The following is a 25,052-nucleotide window of genomic DNA, read 5'->3' on the forward strand; positions in this document are numbered from 1 at the left end:
AACACTGATCCAAATATAGCACTCCAACTTGAGGAAAGAAACTAATGTCAACTACATGTTACCTTGCATTATACAAAAAGCACTTACAATGGAAGAGGTCTTTACAAAGCTCACACTGCAACATTACTCCTGAAATGCCACGGCGACATATACAGTATCTGGCATCACCGCCAGAGTCATTTGCCCGCTTCTTTTCATTCTGCAACCTTAGGACAACCATATGGGCAATTTCCTCAACTTCAGCAGACTGCAAGGATAAAGACACACTATTAGAATTTATCATTAACACAAAAAAAAACTTTCTATTAACGAATCAATTTCTCCCAAATATAAACACTGGTAATAAAAATAAAATAAAATAAAATAAAATAAATAAATAAATAAATAAATAAATACTGCTGCTCAGCCTGAAGGACTACGAGATGATGTACGGTCAGTGCAACAAATCCTCTTGGCCGTTACTCTGGACTTCATACACGGGTGCCAATATCTGACAATCTCCTCACTTGACCTCAATTAGGCTGAGTGAACTTCGAACAAGCCCTTACATCCATGCAAAAATCAGTAACCTGGCTGGGTATAGAACCCGGTGTCTCCAGACGTGAGGCGGTTCACTACCCCTAAACCACATAAAATGATAACCACCTCTAGGAAAAGTCAACAAGGTGAATTCAATATGTAACTTTAGAGAACACACTGTTAAAATTCTACATAAATACAATGGTAGATAGATATATCACCGTGCCAGTGCAAGACTACGATATCTGCAAAAATCATGTTACTGAGAAATAGGGGTTTTAAGTTTTCTAAAGGTTCTAAATAATGCACATGCAAAACTGCCACAATTGCAAATATCATGGCCTTGCACTGAAGGTGAATGAATTCTCCTTCAATTCTCAGTGTAAAACCAATGTATCTGCAAGATGACGATGCTGGTTTACACTTGCCTTTAGAAAAATACACCAAAGTAAAACAAATTTATATTACTTCTACCAATTTTCACACCTTTTACATTGAAGATCACACTAAAATACAGCAACTGGTCTTAAGTCCATGGGTTTACCTTTCCCAATGAAACTCCTTTCCTATTCTTGCATCGCCAAAAACCTTCAATGTGTTAGTGCTACTTTAAACCACACCAGCTGGTGCAAAAAAAAAAAAAAACATCAACAAATTTGCACTTATCTGTTCAGTACATTCAGCTGTTGTTGTACCTCCCCCTCATCTTCTCCCCAGATCATAATATCATCCACAAACACCATTATAGTCATTCTTTCACCTCTATAATCTTCCCTTGCAGCCTTTATGATATTACCCACCACCATTATGAACAGCAAAGGTGGACAGCACACTCCCTTGTTTTAGCATACTATCAACTGTAACTTAAAAGGTATTCAGTCTGTCGAACACAAAAGTTCAATATAAATACTACACTATAACATACCCGTACAATGCACACTGTTAAACAAGCAATAAAGTACACACTATTAAACAAAGAATGACATGTTTTGCTCTTAAAAGAACATCAGATTCTATAAAGTCACACTCAGTATTTGGAAATATTTATGTTTATTTCTGTCCAAACACCTAGAAATAAGATGAAATGTGCTCACTTAGTACTGTAGTTGATACAGCAAAGCCAAATGAGACTGCATTAATGCACAGGATTTACCACTTAAGTGTGGTTCTGCATGTGAATTTGCTTTCGCATCTCATCGGTAAGATTGATGTGACTGAAGCGACAATTGTTCTTGAGAACACGTCTCGGGTAGACCCCAAGGCACCGAACACAGGATCATGGCTTGATCAAGAATGCTATAATCTTCGGAAAGGCACTTTTTTATCCGTAACAACAGCAGATAATATTGTACATGGAGAACAAAAACTCCTTTAGGACTTCACTGAAGAGGAAGTAAAAGATTCCATAAGGAACTTGAAGAGCAAGAAAGCTGCAGGAACAGATGGCATTTTCAACGAACATACACAAACTACAGAAAATGTACTACTACTACTACTACTACTACTACTAGCGTGGACATCACTTTTCAATAAGTGCGTGGAAATGAATGGAATCCCTGACACCTGGCGACACTCGATGATGAAGATCTTATATAAAGGGAAGAGAAAGATGAGTTGTCTAGATTCGTACCATGCAATTGCCTTAGAAAGCAGTATCTTTAAATGCTTTACCAGGTTACTAATAACGACACTGATAGAAGAGGTCGACCAAGCCTTACCATAAGAGCAATTCGGCTTCCGACGAGGGAGATCTACAATGAATGCAATAAAGAATCGGAGTGACGACATAGCGAATGCTCTCAGACATCCAAAAGGTAAACTTTACGCGATCTTCGTAGACTACAACAAAGCGTTCGGCCTAGTGGACAGGGAAAAACTACTGAAGAAACTGGGAAACATAATAGGATATATTGTCAATGCCGGGACAAAACCTCCTATGTGAAACATTTTAGCTTAGAACTTTGGCCGGTAAGGTTCTGTTATTAAGACTCAATATTGTGTGAATATTATCGTGGCATTCTTGCTCTTCATAATGAATGTGCTGCGGGTTAGTATATCTCCAAAAATATTATCACATAGGAGGTTTTGTCCCGGCAACGACCATATGAATCCTTTAACGAACGAGTGATCCAGTGAGCCCCATACTCTTCAATATAATGGCCTCAGACCTCATACCCAATATAAAGGTCGAAGGTGACGAGGTACATTTATACATGTATGCAGATGACGTGGTACTTGTATTTAAAATTTAAAAAAATAAAAACTACAGGCTGCTTTCAAGAAGCTGAACATTTGGGCAGAGGACAATAAATTCAGAATTAATCGACAGAAGGCAGTACAGATGATCTTCCACAAGGGAGACAGAACAGCATTATCAGAGAAAATTTACTATGAGAACGGAGGAGAAACTATGCCAATCGTAAACAACTTCAAATATCTCGGCATTACATTACAGACATCAGGAACTACTTATACCAGACATATCAAGAATAGAGTGCCTGTGGCCATAATAGCAACGAATGACATCTTGATCTTATGGAATCTTTTGGTTGAGGTCGCTATGAAATTGTTTCATGAAAAAATATCCCCAATAATGCCATACGGACTAGAATTCATATGGAAATATCTCACCAAAAGAAATATTTGAGACAATGAAAGTGTTAAAGCAATCTACATGAAAAAGCTATTATGTTTGTCCAAATTCACTCCTTTAAGACTATGTTACGAGCTGACAAGAGAACTCTTCTATACAGAAGAACTACAACACGAAATAATATTGCCATCTACAGATGCATTCAACCAGTTACAAACAACTCTGCAAACCAAGTACATACAAAACTGAAGAAATGACTAGTTCTTTGTAGGAAAAAAAAAAAAAAAATGGTGCGATGCTTGACTGCCTCTCGCACTCATTTTGTCTTTGTGCAGCTTTGTTACATAGGTGATGGAGTAACGGAGCATTCCTTCAGCAGCCTGTAGTCCTTCACTATGAGTCATCTATTTTTAACTTTTCTATTGAAAGGTGGGATTCTCCATTCAACCTAACACTAGATTCTATTGTCTTCCATACTTCGCCTTCTGATTCATCTTATCTTTGTTCTCTTTCACTAGTGAAAATGTTTCCCTATATGAAAGTTCACAGTTTAATCCTGCCCCATCCGTTCTACAAAATCGCCAGCAGTAACATCTACCAGCCTGGATTTTCTTCAATAAATCCACTATTCCACATTTTCTGTATTATCCCTGCCTTCTTGAAACTCGTTTCCTGAAAGGTCCAGCAAACTTCTCCAGTAACCAACTAGGCTTATATGCTAGATTTCATTCCAATATTCAGATATCGACACTACATCTAGTGTGTTTAATTTCTTCACCTTATCTATCATGCCACACCCTTCGTCCATGGTTTAAGACAACAGAAGAAAGCAGTTTACATCTGTATCTCTCGTTTAATGCTTCCAAAATGTCCTAGTCCATTGCCTGACACACCCTAAGTCACATTAGGAGGGAGAAAATTGGTGCCTACATCTCTGTCTCCGACCTGTTCCACATCAGGAAGGGACGAGGCATTGGCTAGAATGAGAAGTGCTTTGCTTGGCAGGTATTTTGATTTTAGAAATCTTTCTACTGAAGGAACAAATGCCTTATAAAACCAGTCCTTTAAAATGGCTCCATTCATTCAAGCATTTGACAGATTCCTGTAACAAACAGGCAGATAATACAAGGTATCAGTCCCGTTAGTGAACTTTCTTACATTTCTAAACGCCCAAGGATTTTCCGATTTGCCAATTAGTACTAGTTTGAACTTATGGCTGCCTGTTGCACTGCTACATGCCAAGAATGTAACTCTTTCCTCATTTCCTTTATAGCCTGGGGTAATTTTTCTTCCCTAGATTAAAGCCATTTCAAAGGCAGCACTTGAAAATTCAGACCAGACTCAGAAGAGAGATATATGGGAAACATTTTACACCACAGGGGCTATGAGTAGGACGGATTGGATGAAGGCAGATTATGAACTTGGGCACATACTGACTAGATTGGCAACACACGGTTTTCATCACCACCTGTGTAGTAACAAAACATTTCACACTCCGAGAAAGAAATGTATGTATGTATGTATTGTGCGAAAAGACTTGCGACTTATATCATAATGTGTACTAAAAGACAAATTGGACTAACCAAATTCTGTTTAATGTAATTAGTCATGTAAACATATATATTGGACATTGGGTGCAATAAAATCGTTATTACTATATAGTGAAGCCTATACATAGAGACTATGATAATAGTTGGTTGAGCTATAATTATTAAAACAACAAAAGAAGTGGGTTTCACTCTTTGAAGTTACATAAAACGCCATACACATTTAACAACAATTATAACATTGCGATGCTTTGATGGCGACCCAAGTATCTATACAAAGTAACTGAAAATATCTTGTAACTACTATATTATTACATCAATTTTCTGAACAATCAGCATACCGCTTATTATTCTCTATGCTTAAAGCCCTCCCATGCGAACCATGTGACATTGCGGCGGTGGGGAGGCTTGCACGTCCCAATGAAGCAGATAGCTAAGCTACAGGTGCAACCATATCGCATGGGTATCTGTTGAGAGACCAGACTAACGAATGGTTCATCGAAAGGTGGGTAGCAGCTTTTCGGAAGCTGCAAGGGTGGAAGTCTAGATGATTGACTGATATGGCCTTACAATAATACTCAGCACGGCTTAGCTGTGTTAATACTGCTACATGGCTGAGAGCAAGGGAAACTACAGCCGTAACTAACTCCCGAGGACACGCAGCCCTATCTGTATGAATGATGTACTGATGATGGCTTCCTCCCGGGTAAAATATTCCGGAGGTAAACTAGTCCCCCATTCGGATCTACGGGAGGAGTCTACGCGAGAGGGGGCGATCATCAGGAAGATGGATACTGACATTCTGCGAGTTGGAGCATGGAATGTTAGAAGTTTGAATCGTGGTAGGTTAGAGAATCTGTAAAGGGAGATGAAGTTAGATGAAGTTAGATGTAGTGAAGTACGTTGGCAGGAAGAACAGGATTTTTGGCCAGGCGACTACAGAATTATCGACACAAAATCAAACAGAGGAAATGCATGAGTTAGTTTAATAATGAATAAGAAAATAGGGCAGCGGGTAAGCTACTACGACCCACATAGTGAAAGAATTATTGTCGTCAAGATAGACTCCAAACCAATGCCCACCACAATAGTGCAGGTCTATATGCATACTAGGACAGCGGATGATGAGGAAATAGAAAGAATATATGAAGATATAGAAGATGTAATACAATATGTAACAGGTGACGAGAATCTAATCGTGATGGGAGACTGGAATGCAGTGGTAGACCAAGGAAGAGAAGGTAATACAGTAGGATAATTCGCATTGGGACAAAGAAAAGAAAGAGGATGTCGGCCTGGTTGAATTCTGCACTGATCATAATTTTGCCCTTGCCAATACTTGGTTCAAACACAAAAAATGATGGCTGTATACGTGGACGAGACCTGGAGACACTGGAAGGTATCAAATGGACTTCTTTGTGATTAGGCAGAGATTCAGAAACAAGGTGTTGGATTGCAAAACTTCACCAGGAGCAGACGTGCATTATGACCACAACTTGTTGGTCATGAAATGCCATCTGAAGCTGAAGAAATTGAAGAAAGGAAGAAATGCAAGGAGATGGGATTAAGACAAGCTGAAAGAAAAGAGTGTGAGGAATTATTTCAAGGAACATATTGCACAAGGACTAAATCAAAAGGCTGAAGGAAACACAATAGAGAAATTGTGGATAGTCATGAGAAATGAAGTCAGTAGGGCTGCTGAAAAAAATGTTAGGAAGGAAGATCAACTAAGAATCAGTGGATAACTCAGGAGATACTAGGCCTGATTGATGAACGACAAAAATACAAGAATGCTAGAAATGAAAGGAAATATATGCATTATCATGGACATTCCAACAGCCTCAACTCACATACATACATACATACATACATACATACATACATACTGTACCAGGAATGGTCGCACATAAAAGTATTTCTTAATAAATTTACGTCGCGAATATTTTCTAAGTATAAGCAAGTGCAGCTACAGCATTCACGATTACTAAGTCCCGAAGGAGCAAGTAGACAACCTGCCAAAAACCAGCAACTTGCCTCAGACCCAGCATATGGTGAAGGGTAAATTGCTCCACATGATATGGAAATTTCCATATAGGATATTTTGCTAACTTTTGAACCAATTAAGATATCAACACAAGAGTAACCGTATTCTGTACAGAGTTTCTTAAACATCTACATATATTAATTTCATTGAAACCAGCGATATTCAACATGATCTAAAACATTATGTAGGGCCTATACTTGTATAAAAGGCAGCTGATAAAACTCTCTATACTTCAGTCTACACTGGAAGTTCAGCGATGTTGGCTCGCCGCATGAAACTTGAAACATCAAAGTTATGTCTAGAAGTCGAAACTCTGTCTGAGAGCAATGCAAACTTTTATCACCAAGTTGGACATAGAAGAATTCCACTGTTACAGGACTTACGAATTTTCATTGAGGGACATATAAATTTCAAGGATTTCGACTCCAGACTTTTGTATTTCAGTGAATCACAGTATCACTACAACCCTCATGTTTTTAATATGCTGGTGTTGTGGTAGTTGTTTGAGTCATCAGTCCGTAGACTGGTCTGATGCAGCTCTCCATGCCACCCTATCCTGTGCTAACTTATTCATTTCTAAGTAACTATTGCATCCTACATCTGCTCTAATCTGCTTCATATTCATACCTTGGTCTGCCCCTACCGTTCTTACCACCAACACTTCCTTCAAAAACCAACTGAAAAAGTCCTGGGTGTCTTAAGATGTGTCCTATCATTCTATCTCTTCTCGTCAAATTTAGCCAAATCGATCTCCTCTTGCCAATTCGATTCTTTTTTTTTTTGCTAGTTGTTTCACGTCGCACCGACATAGATAGGTCTTACGGCGACGATGGGACAGGAAGGGGCTAGGAGTAGGAAGGAAGCGGCTGTGGCCTTAATTAAGGTACAGCCCCAGCATTTGCCTGGTGCGAAAATGGGAAACCACGAAAAACCATTTCCAAGGCTGCCGACAGTGGGGTTCGAACCTACTATCTCCCGAATACTGGATACTGGCTGCACATAAGCGACTGCAGCTATCGAGCTCAGTACCAATTCGATTCAGTAGCTCTTCATTCGTGATACGATCTATCCATCTCACCTTCAGCATCCTTCTGAAACACCACATTTCAAAACCTTCTGTTCTCTTTCTTTCTGAGCTAGTTATCGTCCATGTTTCACTTTCATACAATGTCACGCTCCACACGAAAGTCTTCAAAAACATCTTTCTAATTCCTATATCAATGTTTGAAGTGAGCAAATTTCTTTTCTTAAGAAAGCTCTTCCTTGCTTGTGCTTATCTGCATTTTATGTCCTCCTTACTTCTGCCATCGTTGGTTATTTTAATACCCAAGTAACAATATTCATCTTCTTCCTTTAAGACATCATTTCCTAATTTAATATTTCCTGCATCACCTGCCTTTGTTCGACTGCACTCAATTACTTTTGTTTTGGACTTGTGCCTGTTGTATGTAAACAACGAAAAGGAGGGGAGACAAACTACAGCCTTGCCTCACTCCTTTCAGGATTGATGCTACTTTTTCAAAGCCCTCGATTCTTATCACTGCAGTCTGATTTTTCTACAGATTGTAGATAATTCTTCGTTCTCGGTATCTGATCCCAATCACCTTCAGAATCGTAAATAGCTTGGTCCAATCAACATTATCGAATGCTTTTTCTAGATCTACGAATGCTATGTATGTGGGCTTTTAGTTCTTGATTCGATCCTCTAAGATCAGATGTAAAGTCAGGATTGCTTCACATGTTCCTACATTTCTCCTGAAGCCAAATTGATCTTCTTCCAACTCAGCTTCAACTTGATTTTAGATTCTTCTGTACATAATACGTGTTAAAATTTTGCAGGCATGAGATACTAAACTAATGGTGCGGTAGTTTTCACACCTGTCAGCACTGGCTTTCTTGGGAATAGGTATAACAACATTCCGACAACAATCGGATGGGACTTCTCCTGTCTCATACATCTTACACACTAAATGGAATAACCTTGCCATGCTGCTTTCTCCTAAGACAGTCAGTAATTCAGAGGGAATGTCATCAACTGTAGGTGCCCTGTTCCTATTTAGGTTGCTCACAGCTATGTCAAACTCTGACCTCAAAATTGGGTCTCCCATTTCAACAGCATTAACATCCTCTTCTTCTTCCAGAACCAAATCAACTACATCTTTACCTTGATACAACTGTTGGATATGTTCCTGCCATCTTTCTACTTTGTCTTCTTTCCCTAGAAGTGGCTTTCTATCTGAGCTCTCAATATTCGTACACCTAGATTTCCTTTTTCCAAAGGTTTCCTTGATTTTCCTGTATGCAGCGTCTACCTTTCCTAGAACAATACAACCTTTGACATCCTTGCACTTCTCCTTCAGCCATTCTTCCTTAGCTACCTTGCACTTTCTATCCACTTCATTCTTTAATCGCCTGTATTCTTTTATGCCCTCTTCATTTCTAGCATTCTTGTATTTTTGTCGTTCATCAATCAGGTCTAGTATCTCCTGAGTTTCCCACTGATTGTTAGTTGATCTTTTCTTCCTTCCTAACATTTTTCAACAGCGCTACTGCCTTCATTTTTAATGACTATCCACCCTTCCTCTAATGTGTTTCCTACAGCCTTTTCCTTTAGTCCTTGTGCAACATGTTCCTTGAAACAATCCCTCACACTCTTTTCTTTCAACTTGTCTATATCCCATCTTTTGCATTCTTTCCTTTCTTCAATTTCTTCAGCTTCAGATTGCACTTCATGACCAACAAGGTGTGGTCAGAGTCCACGTCTGCTCCTGGGTAAGTTTTGCAATCCTACACCTGGTTTCTGAATCTCTGCCTAATCATAATGAAGTCTATTTGATACCTTCAGTGTCTCCAGGTCTCATCCACGTATACAGCCGTCGTTTGTGGTGTTTGAACAAGTGCAAAATTCAACCAGCCGAGTTCCTCTTTCGTTCCTTTGTCCTAATCCGAATTCTCCTACTGTATTACCTTCTCTTCCTTGGCCTACCACTGCATTCCAGTCTCCCATCACGATTAGATTCTCGTCACCTGTTACATATTGTATTACATCTTCTATATCTTCATATATTCTTTCGATTTCCTCATCATCCGCTGTCCTAGTATGCATATAGACCTGCACTATTGAGGTGGGCATTGGTTTGTTGTCTATCTTGACGACAATAATTATTTTGCTATGCTGGTCGTAGTAGCTTACCCGCTGCCCTATTTTCTTATTATTAAACCAACTCCTGCATTTCCACTGTTTGATTTTGAGTTGATAATTCGGTAGTCGCCTGACCAAAAATCCTGTTCTTCCTGCCGACGTACTTCACTTGTACCAACTACATCTAACTTTAGTCTATCCATCTCCCTTTTCAAATTCTCTAATCTACTACAATGATTCAAACTTCTAACATTCCACGCTCCAACTTGCAGAATGTCAGTATCCATCTTCCTGGCCATCATCAGTACATCACTCATACAGAGCGGGCTGCATGTCCTCGGGAGTTAGTTACGACTGTAGTTCCCCATTGCTTTCAGCCATGTAGCAGTATAAACACAGCTAAGCCATGTTGAGTATTATTACAAGGCCACATCAGTCAATCATCTAGACTGCTGCCCTTGCAACTTCTGAAAGGCTGCCACCCCCCTTTCGATTAACCATTCCTTAGTCTGGTCTCTCAATAGATACCCATCCGATATGGTTGCACCGTGGCTTGGCTATCTGCTTCATTGGGACACGCAAGCATCCCCACCGCGGCAAGGTCACATGGTCATGTCAAAACTATTTCCAAAGTGAATTTAACTTATAATGTTATGAAGGATAGAGCACTCGAATGTAGTAGTAACACAAATTCTTTCTTAAAGTGATTGACATCCCAAAGTAAACATTAACTTTTAGAATGCAGTTATTTCAAGTGATACACCAATAGACATTTCAAAATCAGGAGTGCTTTAGTAGGTTGCTTCAGACATTCATTTCGATTTCATCGTAAGTTATGAGATATTGAAACAAACTTTAAGGTGAAGTTGTTCCATCAGACACTCCATTTTAGTGCTGTTGTGAGTAGGAAGAAACAGTGCATTAGTCAGAGCAAAGAAACAGTGCTAATTCTCAGTGACTGATTGGAATTATGTGGAAAGCCACCACACATCCGAAAAGATTCAAACTTGAGTTTCCTTTTTCATGTGGAGAACAACCACAAGTGGAATTTTACTTTCGGAACTAACACTCTGGTTCTAAGAATCAAACGGGCGATAAAACAATTGCGTTACGATTCACAAGTGCAGTGGTGTTTCCAATAAATATACACGAGATAACTGTGATATTTGGGGGACAGTTAAAATGGTCACTCATGTTACACTATTAGTGGGTCATAACCCCTCTACAAGAACTTCTAGAGTCGAATCCTTGGAACGTGGTACGACAACCAATTTGTCAACATTGGAACGTCGTACCATGGTTTGCTGCTGCATACGGGGGATCGTGGAGTCATGGTCTGGGAGCAGCCTGAAGGATAACTTTAGGAGACAAAACCACTGAAACCATCACGATTATAAGGAGATATACAGTAACTTTTATTGAATAAAATTCAATTCAAAAGAGGACTTTGAACTCATTGTAGACAAGACGTCTCTCTATACCTTGCTCCAGGTCATCACCTGGTGCACCCTGCGATAATCAACATAAACTACACCAAAAGGAACGAGACGAGCATGATCTATAAAATAATTTCCTGGTAGAATAAATCTATATATATACATCTACATTATAAACTGTTTTACCTTTCAGCATTCAACCTGCAAGCCTCTGTGAATTCACTAACCATAGCCTCAATTTCAAACTAGTTCTGTGGCCTCATTTAGTTCTAAACCTCTTATCTTGAAATCATTAGAAACTGAGTCTAACCATCATCGTCTGTGTCTCCCTCTACTTCTCTTACCCTCCATAAAAGAGTCCATTATTCTCCTAAGTCTATCCACCTCCATTCGCTCATATTACCTTATCACCGAAACTGGTTGATGCATAGCGGTTCATCCACCGAGTTCATTCCTAATTGAGCCTTTATCTCCTCATTCCGAGTACCCTCCCGTCATTGCTTCCACCTGTCTGTACCAGCAATCACTGACACTGCCTTAATGTCTTAATTGTAACTTATGAATGCAATATCCTAAGTCAACCCAGCTTCCACTTCTGTAACGAGAAAGTTTGTCTGATAATAGACCGATGTAGAGATAGTTTTGTCCATGAGCCGCCTTCCTCCTTACAGAATACTGCTGATTGCAACTGTGTGCTCAATGCATTAGCTTTACTGCACCTTGATTCAATTTCACTATACTACCATCTTGGGAGAATACACATCCTAAATACTTGAAAGGATCTATCCATTGCAGCCTTGTATCCCCTATCAGACATTCAATTCTCTGGTATGTGTTACCTACTGACATCAGGTTAGTGTTGGAAATGGTAATTTTCATACCATACTCCTTGTGCCTATTATCAAGTTCCGAGATATTAGACTACAGGATTTTGACACAATCTGCCATTAAAACCAAGCCGGCAGCATAGGTAAAACTGCTTATTACATTTTCACCAAACTGAACCCAGTCACTTATTATCTGCAAGTAGATGATCCATGTACAGTAATTTAAGAACAAAGGTGAAAGATTACAGGCTTGCATAACCACTGTAAATATTTTGAACGAAGAACTCATTCTACCATCAATTCTCACCACAGGCCAATTGTCCACATAAATGCCTTTGATTAATTTTAATTATCTACCCTTAATCTTATAGCCCCCAGTATGGTAAACACTTTTCCCTCGGTACTCTACCATATGCCTTCTCGAGATCTACGATACATAAATGTATATTAAAGAAAATTCAAAGTTCCCATGGAGGGAATTAGATATTTTTCCACCAATAGAGCATGTCAAAAATCAGATGTAAGGCATACATCAATGAGATACCTCTATTGTTGTTGCAATCCTTCCTATTCCCTTGCTTACAGACAGATGCAATTACTGCTTTTGTCCAATCAGAAGGTATATTACTAACATTTCATGCTAATCTTATTGCTCTATGAAGCCATTTCATCTCTACCTTTCTAGTATATTTCACCATTTCAGATCTAATTTCATCTATTCCTGCTATTTTATGACAACAGAGTTTACTTACCCATCCTTTCCACTACCTCGAGCATAATTAGCGAACACCTATGTCCACCTCCCCAAGAACTCAGTTGTTCGCAACGTCACCAGAAAGATTTCCTTTTATGTCAAAAAATTTCAAAATATTCCTCCTACCTGTCCAGTGATTCTCCGGGATCTAAGAGTTCACCTGATTCACTCAAAACACTGTTCATTTTCTTTTTACCCTCCCTTTCTAAGATTCTTTCCAGGTTACTACCAAAATCTTCCCATGACGACTTCTTGGCTTCAATAACAATTTGTTTCACTCGGTTTCTTTCATCAACATACAATTTCCTGTCTGCATCAGTCCATCTTTGGAGCCATTTCTGATATGCCTTCTTTTTATGTTTACAAGCTGCTCCCACTTTATCATTCCACCAAAATATTCGCTTTATTCATTGCACACAATTGCTGTTTCTATTAAATCATCCCTGTATGCCACCCATTCTCTTTCAATATTCTGAGAATGCTTACTGCCCACTGTTTGGAAATTTTCACTAATTACACTCACGCACTTAACTGTCTTAGTTCACTACAAATCAAATAGCGGTCCGTAAAAAAACACCTACATTCCCAACAGATTTCTTGAATTCAAAGTCGGTTACGTTATAGTCTATTACGGATCTGGTGCCCCCAACCACCCATGTGTAGCAGTGAATAGCCCAATGCATGAAGAATATATTCATTACTACTGACCTTATAATAGCACACATGTCCAGCAAATGTTACCATTCATATTAGCTTCCACATTTTCCCCACATTTACCAATCACCCTTTTGTATCATCCAGTTCTATTTCCAACTCTCGTATTGAAATTGACCATTAGCACTATTCTATCCTTGCTGTTGACCCTGAGTATGATATCACTCAATGCTTCATAGAACTTGACAGCTTCATCCCCATCTGCACCCTCACTATGTGAATATACTGAGACAATTCTCGTCCTAATTCCGCCAACTGTTAAATCAACCCACATCATTCGCTCATTTACGTGCCTAACAGAAACTATGTTGCATGCAATAGTATTCCCGATGAACAGTCCTACCTTGCACTCTGTCCTTCCCTTTTTAAGACAAGTTAAGTACACTTTATAATCCCCTATCTCTTCTTCGTTATTTCCCATTTCCCTGAATATCATTAACTCCTAACATATCCCGATGTATCCTCCTTGCTGTCTCAACCAGTTCTACTCTGTTTCTTCCATAAGCCCCATTAATATTGATAGCTGCCAATCAAATTCCATTTTGTTCGCCAAGTTGCTCCCAAGAAGTCCCTCGCAGGTCAAATGTGAGTGGGACTCTGTAATTCCCATAGGTCCGAGGCTTACTTAAAACATTCTGAGCATGCTCTGTGAAAATTCTGTGAAGCAGGATGCTATCCTTACTTACACATAGTCCAATTGAGGCTTTGTCCTCGATCGGGTTAGGGACCACTGGTGGATTGTATAGTCTTAGCTAACCGCCTGAGCACAAGGAGGGCCATTACTCAGAATATGTCCGAGATGCACACTCCCATTCCATAGTGACTCCTATTCCTACTCTCAGGACCACACATTAGGCCACTCAGCCGTTGCCCATCATTCACAAACTAGGACATGACTACAGTAACCCACACCACAATCAATCTCACAATGATGACAAATTGCAAATACACAAACAGTTATAAAAATTCAATATCCTGGTCATTTAAACATTTCCCTGATGCTGAGAATTAATTTTAGAAATAATTTCCTTACCTTAAATGCAGCTACCACTGCAGCAGGATCTACATCTCCTTCCAGTTTGGTTTTGTGAATTATATGAGAAACACGACGTTTATCATTATTTTCTTCACGATATCGCCGAATTTTCAGTTTCAGACCCTCAAGACCAAAAGCAGTTCTTGGAGAAAGGGCCTAGAATATTAAGGTATTCTGAATTATAATCAAATGTAAAAACAAATTATAAAGCATAACATTTACATCTATTATACCAGCCCGCATTAAATTTCCAGATATTATTCTTTTATAAATAGGTACGCTTAAGGCAAATTCCAGGTGTCGTGTGTTTACATTTGTATATTTCTTTTTAACATACATATGAAACTTACCATCTAAACAAATTGAGACTTATGCATAACAACGTCTAGATGATACTTAACAACCTCCACAAATTTCATTGCAGTTAACCTGATGTATGCAATTTTATAAAATTTTAAACTTAGCAATCGGTGTTTACATGGAACGGACTTAACTTTACATACCATTACTTTTTTTCTAAATTCTGCGAATTGTAGTAACTATTATTGGTAATGTCAAGATATTGTTTACAAAAAGGACAAAGGTACATTTTCGAAAAAGAAATAAAAAAATGTGTAAGTTGGGTAATGTCTGCATAATATAGTTAAATGCGGTCATCACGTGTTTACAGCGTCGCAGGATTACACACACGATTCAGTGCTATGGCGACATGTCATGAAGGCTAAGAAATCTAAAATTCCGCACCAAATACGATCACTGAATGATAAAATGTATATTTAATATCGCAGTAAGAAGGGGTGTGATGGCGCAACGGTTAAGCTGCTTGGAACCATCAAGACAGACTGGGTTCGAGTACAGATTAATGCGTGTGATTTTCGAGGTGAAAGTCACGCCCGGTTGTTCGGATTTTTTGCAAAAAATGAGGTACCATGGCTTATGAAACAGAGATTATCTGTCACATAAAACTACAAGCTTCATTCCTAATAATAATAATAATAATAATAATAATAATAATAATAATAATAATAATAATAATAATAATAATAATATATATAACTACAGATACTGGTACTTACATGTGGCTACTTAATAAAGTAAAGTGTTTTTATGAATTGTTACATTTATTTAACACTAATAACAGTGAATGTAAAATGAACTAAAAAAATTTAAAAATAACTGAACATTCAACACTTAAGTAGCCTAGACTTTGAATGAAAGCTTGGCCAGAAAAAACAAAAAATAATAATAAAATGAAAAAACCATTTTTGTTCCTTCTGCTTCTGGTATAGACTCATTAAAATACCATTTCCCACAAGTAAAACGAGTCATCGGTAATTTTCTCTATATTTCATTTACATTTAAAAAGCACTAGTCTTTCGGGGATGGTTCACAAAACAGTTCAGCTTTCAGCTTCATCGTTGCAGTTGCAAAAATTGGTTACAAAATGAATATCACCACTAGTTTCATTTATGGTATAAACATAATATTTTGAACGTTTCTTTCCGCTGTATTTTCCAAGTAGAAAGTCACCCACTTCAAAAGCCCTATCACGGGGTGGATTTTTGTCATCTGCTTCGATCTTGTAGTCTGAACGTAGAGAGTGTGTGGTAGTAGTTTCAGAATAATATTTTCTTGCCTGAACTATGTATTTTTTGAATGGCTCCACATAATGAATATCATGTGTTCCTGGTAGTGCACAGAAATGTACTTTGTTCGAAGTCCACAAAAAGAAGACTAGCATTGTGACGCACATGAATCGTTTCTGTTTTTTTAATTTATGTCCAGAACTGGCCTTTACAGAGATGAAATCACTCTCTTGAAGAGATGGCCAACTGATATAATCCAGATTGAGAAATTTAAGAACTTGTTGATTAGGAAGTGAAGACTTCCTGAGCTTGCCGGAGGTAGATGAACTTGCACCAAATTTTACACTCAGCGCAGAAACAACTTCCCGTTTCTTCCGTGGAAACACTGGTAAAGCCTGCTCTGAACACTTTACAGCTTTCCCCAAGGTTTGTTTGCATTTATAATCAGACATTGGTGTACTCCGCTCTGCAATCGATGTTGATGGTCGTGTTGTTGGACTTGTAGAACAGGAATTAACTGTTGATAAGACCTAAAGATTTTGCTCTGTATTTCTTCACCGATTCTCGCACCTGTTGGCGGCGTAAGCAGAACTGGGCAGGTATCATCTTTCTTCTTTCTTCTCGCGATACTGTTTACAAAATTCCTTGTAAGCGGCATTATTAAATATCACGTCAGTGTGAACACCGACTGTTATTTTAAAATACGCCCTTTACAAGCGAGTGTGACTCAGAAACTGAATCCTGTGGGCAGCGTGTTGTGACAGCGGGGAAATTCACGGTCACCTGCTCACAAGAACACCATAAACACCCTATGTACTTTACTATCAGCTTAGTATAAATCCATTTGAAATTTTAAACGAATGATATAGCAGCTTGAAAGGGTGTGCAGTATTGGCTTTGCATACTAAGTTTCATTCAAACTGAGCCACGCAATTTTCATCTACAGAAAATTTTATACCTTTTTCATTGCATGTTTACACAGTCTGCAGCAATAAATTCATCGCTTTATTACACCTTATATAAACTGTTAATAACCTAAATAAGTACCTTACTGTGAAGAGAAAGAGCATTAGAATTAACATTTACTATAATTATTTTCATAACTTTTCATTATATTAACAGGAATTCCTATAACTACTGAGAAAAATCAAATGAATTTAGCCTCTACATAAAGGTTCAGTTAAGCACAGAATTAAAAACTGAAATATCAGTAAATTAATACATATCATAAAATGACATGTTTTATCTATCATAAAAACAAATAACTGTTGAGTTTTATTTTAAACTTTACTTTTTCCTACTTGGGCAGACTATTCTCTGGAATCAGCCTTAAATCAAATTTATGGTGGTCTAGAAATGACTACCATTATTATCCAACAGGTCAGGTTCTTACACAAAACAAGAGGCTACGTTTTTAACCTTTTAACTGCTAAGTTACCAATATTGTACCAGGAACCATGTATGGCCTGAAATATAATTTTATTTAATGGAAGTCAGTGCAACGGGATGACCCTAGCATGCGAAGTAGCGCAACGGAATGGCTCGGGCATGCATACAGCAAGTAAGCTACATCATGCAGGAGGGTGTTGGAACTATCACGTGAACACCACCTAACATTGTCGAACATACTAGAAGAAATTTTACTAACTTCAGAACCCACTGAGATATCAATTAATGAGATACACCATCGTATAGCCCATTAATTAAAGGCAAACCTACTGCAATTTCACTAATATCGGCTAACAGACTTATGAGTAATTCAGGTGTAAAGAAACTTGATTTTTCCACGAGGGGAGGAAGCTGACCTCTACAGATTGGTATAAAAGAACGGGCTTCTGCTATGTCAAGTAAGTTTAATTCTCAACTCGCTGCTGTCATGTAGTCATGCTGTCCCACGTGAACAGGTCTGCAAGATTTGAACTCAAGACTTCACTTCGTACGAACTCTACGGTAAAGTTTTCGACAAGACTTATAAAACAATAATTCGTGCTGGAACTTACAAACTTTTCGAGTGATACGATACTAACTTAATAATTTCAAAGTGTTCTCAAAGACTTATGATATTTAATCACTTTACAGACTTAGTATTTTCAACTGCAAATCGAAAAAATTTAAGTGATTTAAACTTGTATTCATATTTGAATGAATCTGACTAAACATTCATGAGAAATAAGCGTGTGAATATTAAGACGATTTTCAAGTGAAATAATTGATCATTTAATCTGTCAAACTATTCTATTTCATAATATTACCTTAAATACGTGTGTAATAACAATTGGTTGAAGTTTTAATAAGGCTAAATCTTCATCACAAGTGAACAGTATTTGACACTGTATGACACTGCCATCATAGGAACTTGTAAATATCCGCAAATTAAGTATTTCTTTATGGCGAATAAGACTTTGATTTTCGTGTGTAAATATGTTATAACTGTGCTTCAACATGAACCGTGAATCCACTCTGATGAGCAATAACAATTTTCTACCAGTGATTAAACATTAGAGGAAATGCACCTAGTAAAATACAGTGCCAATTTTATGATTTACAAGAATAGGACACTGATAAATTAATCTTGTCAGTTGAACTTTCTCGTGTTTATAAAGTTAATAAATGAAACGTTGAAACCCTGACCAAGTGCCTATTTTGTCGTATCAACCTGCTATCCTTTGGACTACGTGGGAGTTGGAACATGGTGACTTAATGGAATTTAAACATCGTTACTACGCGGGAGATGGAACGTGGTTTGATGCTGGATTTGGAATTTGGTTACTACGCGGGAATCAAACGTGGGACCATGGGGATGGCATTACAACACCAGCTGCCAAGGACTTCATATGCTGTTCGTTGAACCGCATTTCTCTACATTTCCAGTCCTGATATCCAGATAATTCAGGTGATATGAGGCCTCTCTAAACAAACTTGAGATTTAAATAGACTAATTTTATTACAAGTTGAACTTTAGAATCAGTGATTTCATACATAATTCAACAAACTTTTCGCTCATTGGAATTTACATTACATTTTATAAGTGTTGAATGACAATTCTAAAACAGACCATAGCACAGAAGATAAGAAAATAAAATTTATGATATTTTGAAGTGTTAGAATATTAAAAAGACACTAGGGAAATTCATTTTTCAAGTGAAAAGATGTTACTTTGAATTTCATTTTTCTCATTTAAACAAATACTTGAAGAACTTCATGAACTTTATCAGGAAAGAACTTATTGATTTTCAATGAAAGATAATCATTTCATGTTAAAAGATAGACAGTCATAAAAAAGATCTTATTTCAATTAGCCAGGCAACATTAACTTGTTCAGAAAAGATTTTAATTTGATTTAATTATACAAGTCAGAAATAATAGGGAACTTATTCATCAAATTCTCAAGCTAAATAAATTAAATTTTAAAATCTACCTATTATTTATATCCCCCTCTCTCTGTACCTGCTCCGTAAGGACCGTACACCCATGTGCAAGATTTTCATGCCCATATACTTAAATTTTTCCTGGTACAATATACTGTTCGCTATCTCAGTGCAGAGTTCTTTCATTCATATGTAAATTATTTTTAGAAGCCGTACTTTTTACCATACAAGGGGGTTGGTAAGGTTAACCCGTAGAGTGGGGCTCGCTTCAGGTGACGCGGCTGGAGCGAGCCCGATGGTGGGCGCGCGTCATGTGAAGCGCGGAAAGTTTTTATTTTTTATCTCCGTTATGAAACAAGCGGTAGGTTTGAAACTTTCTCCGTATGTTCCGAGAGGTGCTGCCATCCGACAGAATTTTTTTCACCTTCGTGTATCTAAGCAGTTTTCGTCTAGGAATCCCCTTATTATCTGCTACATAGCTGCGTAGCGCAAGAACAACCTATGTGGCGCTTGGCGAGAAGCTCAGTCAGTGTGCCGCGAGGAGCGTAGTATTTCGTGTCTCGGTGTGAATGTTTTCAGCTCTCATAAGTTGTTTTGTTGGTATATACATTTATCTTGTGATTTATTGTTTGAATTCTACATGTAGCGTTTCATATTTGTAGTCAACTTGTCCAAAAGAATTGTAGATCTTCCGAGTGATGATATACGGGATATTCTCGAGCTGAGTGAGGAAGATAGTTGCAGTGATTGTAGTTTAGATAGTAATGGTGAAACTATCCCGCTATTAGATGCTCCAAGCACGAATGCTTCCGTCGGAGTAGGCCTGTTGCCTAGATGCCGTGGACAGGTGTCGAGTTCGAGCTCCGATGAGAGTAGCGAGTCTGAAAGTGAGAGCGATTTGCCTCCTATTCCGCCTAATGACTGGGATGTAAGGGGATGTAGGAGAGCCTGATTTCCAGCTACATATCAAAGTGGAATTCAGGGCGAACTTTTAAATAAAAAAGAACCGGACGAAATATTTTGAGCATTTCATTGACGAACTGTGCGAACTTATTGCAGAGCAAACTAATCTGTACGCTCAGCAGTCAATACAAGCTAGTATAGGAACAGCTAAGATGAAAAGGAGAAGCAGGGAGAGGGATTGGGTTCCTACTAACAAGGAAGAAATAAAACTTTTATTTGGGATCATTCTTCTTCAGGGTATAATTCAAAAGCCGAAGCTATCTCATTATTTTTCACGTAATAGATTGTTTGCTACGCCCGGGTTTTACGAGACCACGGCCGAGAAACTTTTTTCCTTCTACTGAAATTTTTACATTTCTCAGATAATGAGGCTTACGATCGGCAAGTATCCCCAAAACTCTACAAAGTGAAGCCAGTTCTAGACATTCTTGTATCAAAATTTAAAATATCCTATTTACCAGATGATCGTCTATCAATTGACGAAAGTTTACTCCTTTGGAAAGGTCGCTTGGGGTGGAAAAAATACATTCCGAAGAAGAAAGCTTGTTTCGGCATGGAATCTTTTAAATTATGTGAGGCTAAAACAGGATATGTGTGGAATATCCTGTGGTACACAGGCAAGGAAACTGAGCTAGTAAATGAGGTTTGTGGGGTAAATATTTCTCAGTATACCAAGCCCTCGAAAGTAGGGTTTGCTCTAGCCGAACTCCTCCTAAATAAGGGATATCTCATAGCTCTAGACAATTATTACAGTAGCCCGGAACTCTTCGATCAGCTCAATGAGTTTCAGACAGACGCTGTCGGCACTGTAAAATCTAACAGAAAAAATCTTCCGAAGGATGCCATGGGGAAAAGGCTGAAAAAAAGGGGAGGTGGCTTTTGCCTATAAAAACAAACTCATGGCCTTGAAGTGGAAAGACAAGAGAGAAGTCTGCATGCTGAGTAGTATTCATGACGCGGAAATGCGCACTGTTCTAAACAAGAAAGGAGAATCCAAAGAGAAGCCGGTCGTATATATTGAGTACAATGACTCAATGGGAGGGGTGGACTTATCGGACCAATGTATCATGCCATACAGTATGGCGAGAAAAAGAATGAAGAAATATTACCACAAGATTTTTAGACACCTACTGGATATAACAGTGTTCAATGCTTTTGTGATATACAAGAAACACGGCGGTAAATTCACTCAGCTGGAGTTTCGTATTCAAATTGCGCAGAGACTATTTCAGAAGTATGCGAATGCTACCCCTAACGCAACCTTGCCAATTCTATCAGTGAGACCCGCGCCCGTTGACTTGTCAACTCGATTCTCGGGAAGGCATTTTCCAGATTTCAATCCAGCCTCGAAATCAAGACTGCATGCAAATAAGAGATGCGTTGTTTGCGTGGCGAAAGGTCAGCGGCGTAACACTCAGTATTGTTGTGCAGTATGCAATGTCGCTTTGTGCCCCTTTCCTTGCTTCAGGCTATACCATACAGTTGAAGTATGAGCATTGCAAATATGCCAGCGAGTCTCAGGTTCCATACTCGAGGAATCTGAGAAGATCGTAGTCTACACTCTGTGACCGCTGTACATTCTGCGTGCCGGCAATTATCAGTGACCATCCTGAAATAGTTCTTTTCAATTTTCTCTCCAGTCATTTGTTATAGCTATTGAGTGTAAATAGTGTTGAACAGTGTAGTGTAATTCTGTGTAATGTGGTGACAAAACTGTGAGGAATGAACTCGTGGATTACTCGCTGCCGTCTTCAATGGCAAGTTATAGGCCTACGTGGTGAGTATATTTTTCTATTTTATTTCAGGAAAATGTGATATTTGAGTGAATGTGTCTGTATTATTTGGAGTATATGGTACTTTTTTATTTGTGTGTTACGTATTTCAACGTTGAATTAATGTAAGCAACACAAATAATACTCCGAATCGAAGTAAATATGAAATGGCACATATGCAATTTTTGCACTGACACTGGATGAATTGAAAAATCGTTTTAATTGTAAATAATAGCGCAATTTACACCGCAAGGTATAATTTTATGCTAATTTTAACATAATATAATATTTAAGCGGGTGGAGGTTGGCAAAAACTATTTCTTTTTTAAAGAAAAAAATTACTGAAAATGATTCCCCACTATGCAGGAATTCCTCGTTTATGACCTCCCCACTTAACAGGTTAAACTGTTAAGAAACATTGTGTCTCTACTAACATAAATGCAAATGCAAAATGCTGTCCTACAGCTGAATATTTAGTGTATTTCAAGGCATTGACGTGTTCCGATTACCTTATATTAAAACTACTCCTGGTCTGTCCAATGTAAGAAGAATTACAACTGTTGCATATGATCCTGTATACTTCTGATTTTGAATAACTATTCAACTTGTTTATGGATGTGGCATTATGTAAGACTTGTGCATTCCTATTGTTTGTTTTGAAAACTACTTTTACATGGTGCTTTTTAAAGATGTTGGTGACTTTGTAGATGTGTTTGTTGAAGGTAAAGATAGAAAGGGAGGAGTTGTTTTATCTTACCTTTTTCTAAGGTGGTAGAAGGGCAGTATTTATATTCATTGATTATTTCTTCTATAAAGAAACTGTTGTATCCATTGGATTTAGCTATATTATGAATAGTGTTCAACTCATTTTTGAGGTGTCTTTTAGACATTGGAACACTGAAGGCTTGGTATACCATGCTGTTGTATGCTGCTCGTTTGTGAATTTGGGGGTGTAAAGAATCTTCATGGATTGTAGCGACTGTTTAGGTGGATTTTCTGAAAATCTTATATCTTAAGTAGCTTGGGTGCCTGAAAATAGTTAGGTCTAAAAAAAATATTTTCTGTTCAATTTCGGATTCAAGTGTGAATTTTATATGTGGGTCAATGTTATTTAGATTAATGAGGGTGGTAGCTGCGTTTGTAATGCTCTCATCCATAATTACTATGGTGTCATCTACAAATCTTGCCCAGAAAAGGATACTGTTAAAGTTATTATTATTATTATTATCAATTTTGGTGTGTTCCAAAAAATCCAAGTAAATCTCAGCTAAAATACCCGAGGCCAGCGATCGCATAGCCAATCCTTCTTGTTGTTAAATAAAATTATCGGAAGTGAAATAGTTGTTGCTTGTAACTAATTTAAGCATAGGCATGAAATCCTGTATTTCTAGTACACTTAGGCTGCTGTATTTGCTTAAATTGTTTTGAATGATGAGGTATATTTTGCAGATTTGTATGCTAGGTTACATGCTTACAATATCGAATGAGTGGAGAGAATGATTGGATTGAATGTGCATACGTTCATGAACTCTAAACTCAACAACAACGATGCTAAAGAAACCAACAAAAACACTAGACCTAACATGCCTAACCAATTTCACCCTCTGATCTTAAATTTATTTGTTGTTTTTTTCTAATTCAATAGATAATCTATTGTCAACTATAGCTTGAAATAGGTTCCAGTGAGCATTTGAAAGTAAACATGTAGTTTTGAGGTGAGTCTTGTATAATCTATGGTTAAGAAAGGACTTGTTCTACAAAAATTTGATCTTGTCTTTCAGCTAAATCTTATTTGTTCTAGTTTGGGTTTTAGTGATTTGAAAAGAATATCGTTATTTTTTAGATATGCTTTAAGAAAGTTGAGTGTCAAATTGTGAGCGATACACTGTTTGAGAAATTAGATGTCTTTGCCTATTTTAGCTATCCAACCCGAGAATCCAACATCAACTTAAGCAGACCCTCAAGAATACTTCATATCTTTTGACAAATCAAGGATAAACTAAAATATTTAATATGAACCCAGGTTTACCCACCGCCATAGCCCTCCCCCAAAATACACAAAACCGGCGTCCCCATTCTCCCAATAATTAACTATAGACCGAATCCATTATACAAAGCATCACAATTCATTCAAAGATTTTTAAGAAGAAACTATCATTTCTTGTCAAACAAAACCATCAAAAACACTAAAGAACTGATCGATAAATTTAAAAAAAATAACATTCAATCCAAACATTCTCTCACTCATTCGATATCGTAAACATGTAACCTAGCATACAAATCTGCAAAATATACCCCATCATTCAAAACAATTTAAGCAAATACAGCAGCCTAAGTATACTAGAAATACAGAATTTCATGTCTATGCTTAAATTAGTTACAAGCAACAACTATTTCACTTCCGATAATGTTATTTAACAACAAGAAGGATTGGCTATGGGATCGCCAGCCTGGGGTATTTTAGCTGAGATTTACTTAGATTTTTTGGAACACACCAAAATTGATAATAATAATAATAATAACTTTAACAGTATCCTTTTCAGGGCAAGATTTGTAGATGACACCATAGTAATTATGGATGAGAGCATTACAAACGCAGCTACCACCCTCATTAATCTAAATAACATTGACCCACACATAAAATTCACACTTGAATCCGAAACTGAACAGAAAATAAATTTTTTTCGACCTAACTATTATCAGGCACCCAAGCTACTTAAGATATAAGATTTTCAGAAAACCCACCCAGAC

General features: G+C 37.8%; 1 protein-coding gene across 1 annotated transcript in view; it reads right to left on the reverse strand.

Annotated features, from left to right (window-relative positions):
* Window positions 1-25,052, reverse strand: part of LOC136864226 (lysine-specific demethylase 5A) — an 843,789-nt gene that overhangs the window by 275,285 nt on the left and 543,452 nt on the right. The window contains exons 21-22 of the mRNA XM_067140948.2: window positions 14,610-14,768; window positions 88-247 (exon numbers count right to left, since the gene is read on the reverse strand). Of these exons, the coding sequence (XP_066997049.2) occupies window positions 88-247; window positions 14,610-14,768 (319 nt within the window). The remainder of the gene's footprint in view (window positions 1-87; window positions 248-14,609; window positions 14,769-25,052) is intronic.

Source organism: Anabrus simplex, chromosome 2, assembly GCF_040414725.1.
Source record: "Anabrus simplex isolate iqAnaSimp1 chromosome 2, ASM4041472v1, whole genome shotgun sequence".
In the NCBI taxonomy this organism is placed as follows: domain Eukaryota; kingdom Metazoa; phylum Arthropoda; class Insecta; order Orthoptera; family Tettigoniidae; genus Anabrus; species Anabrus simplex.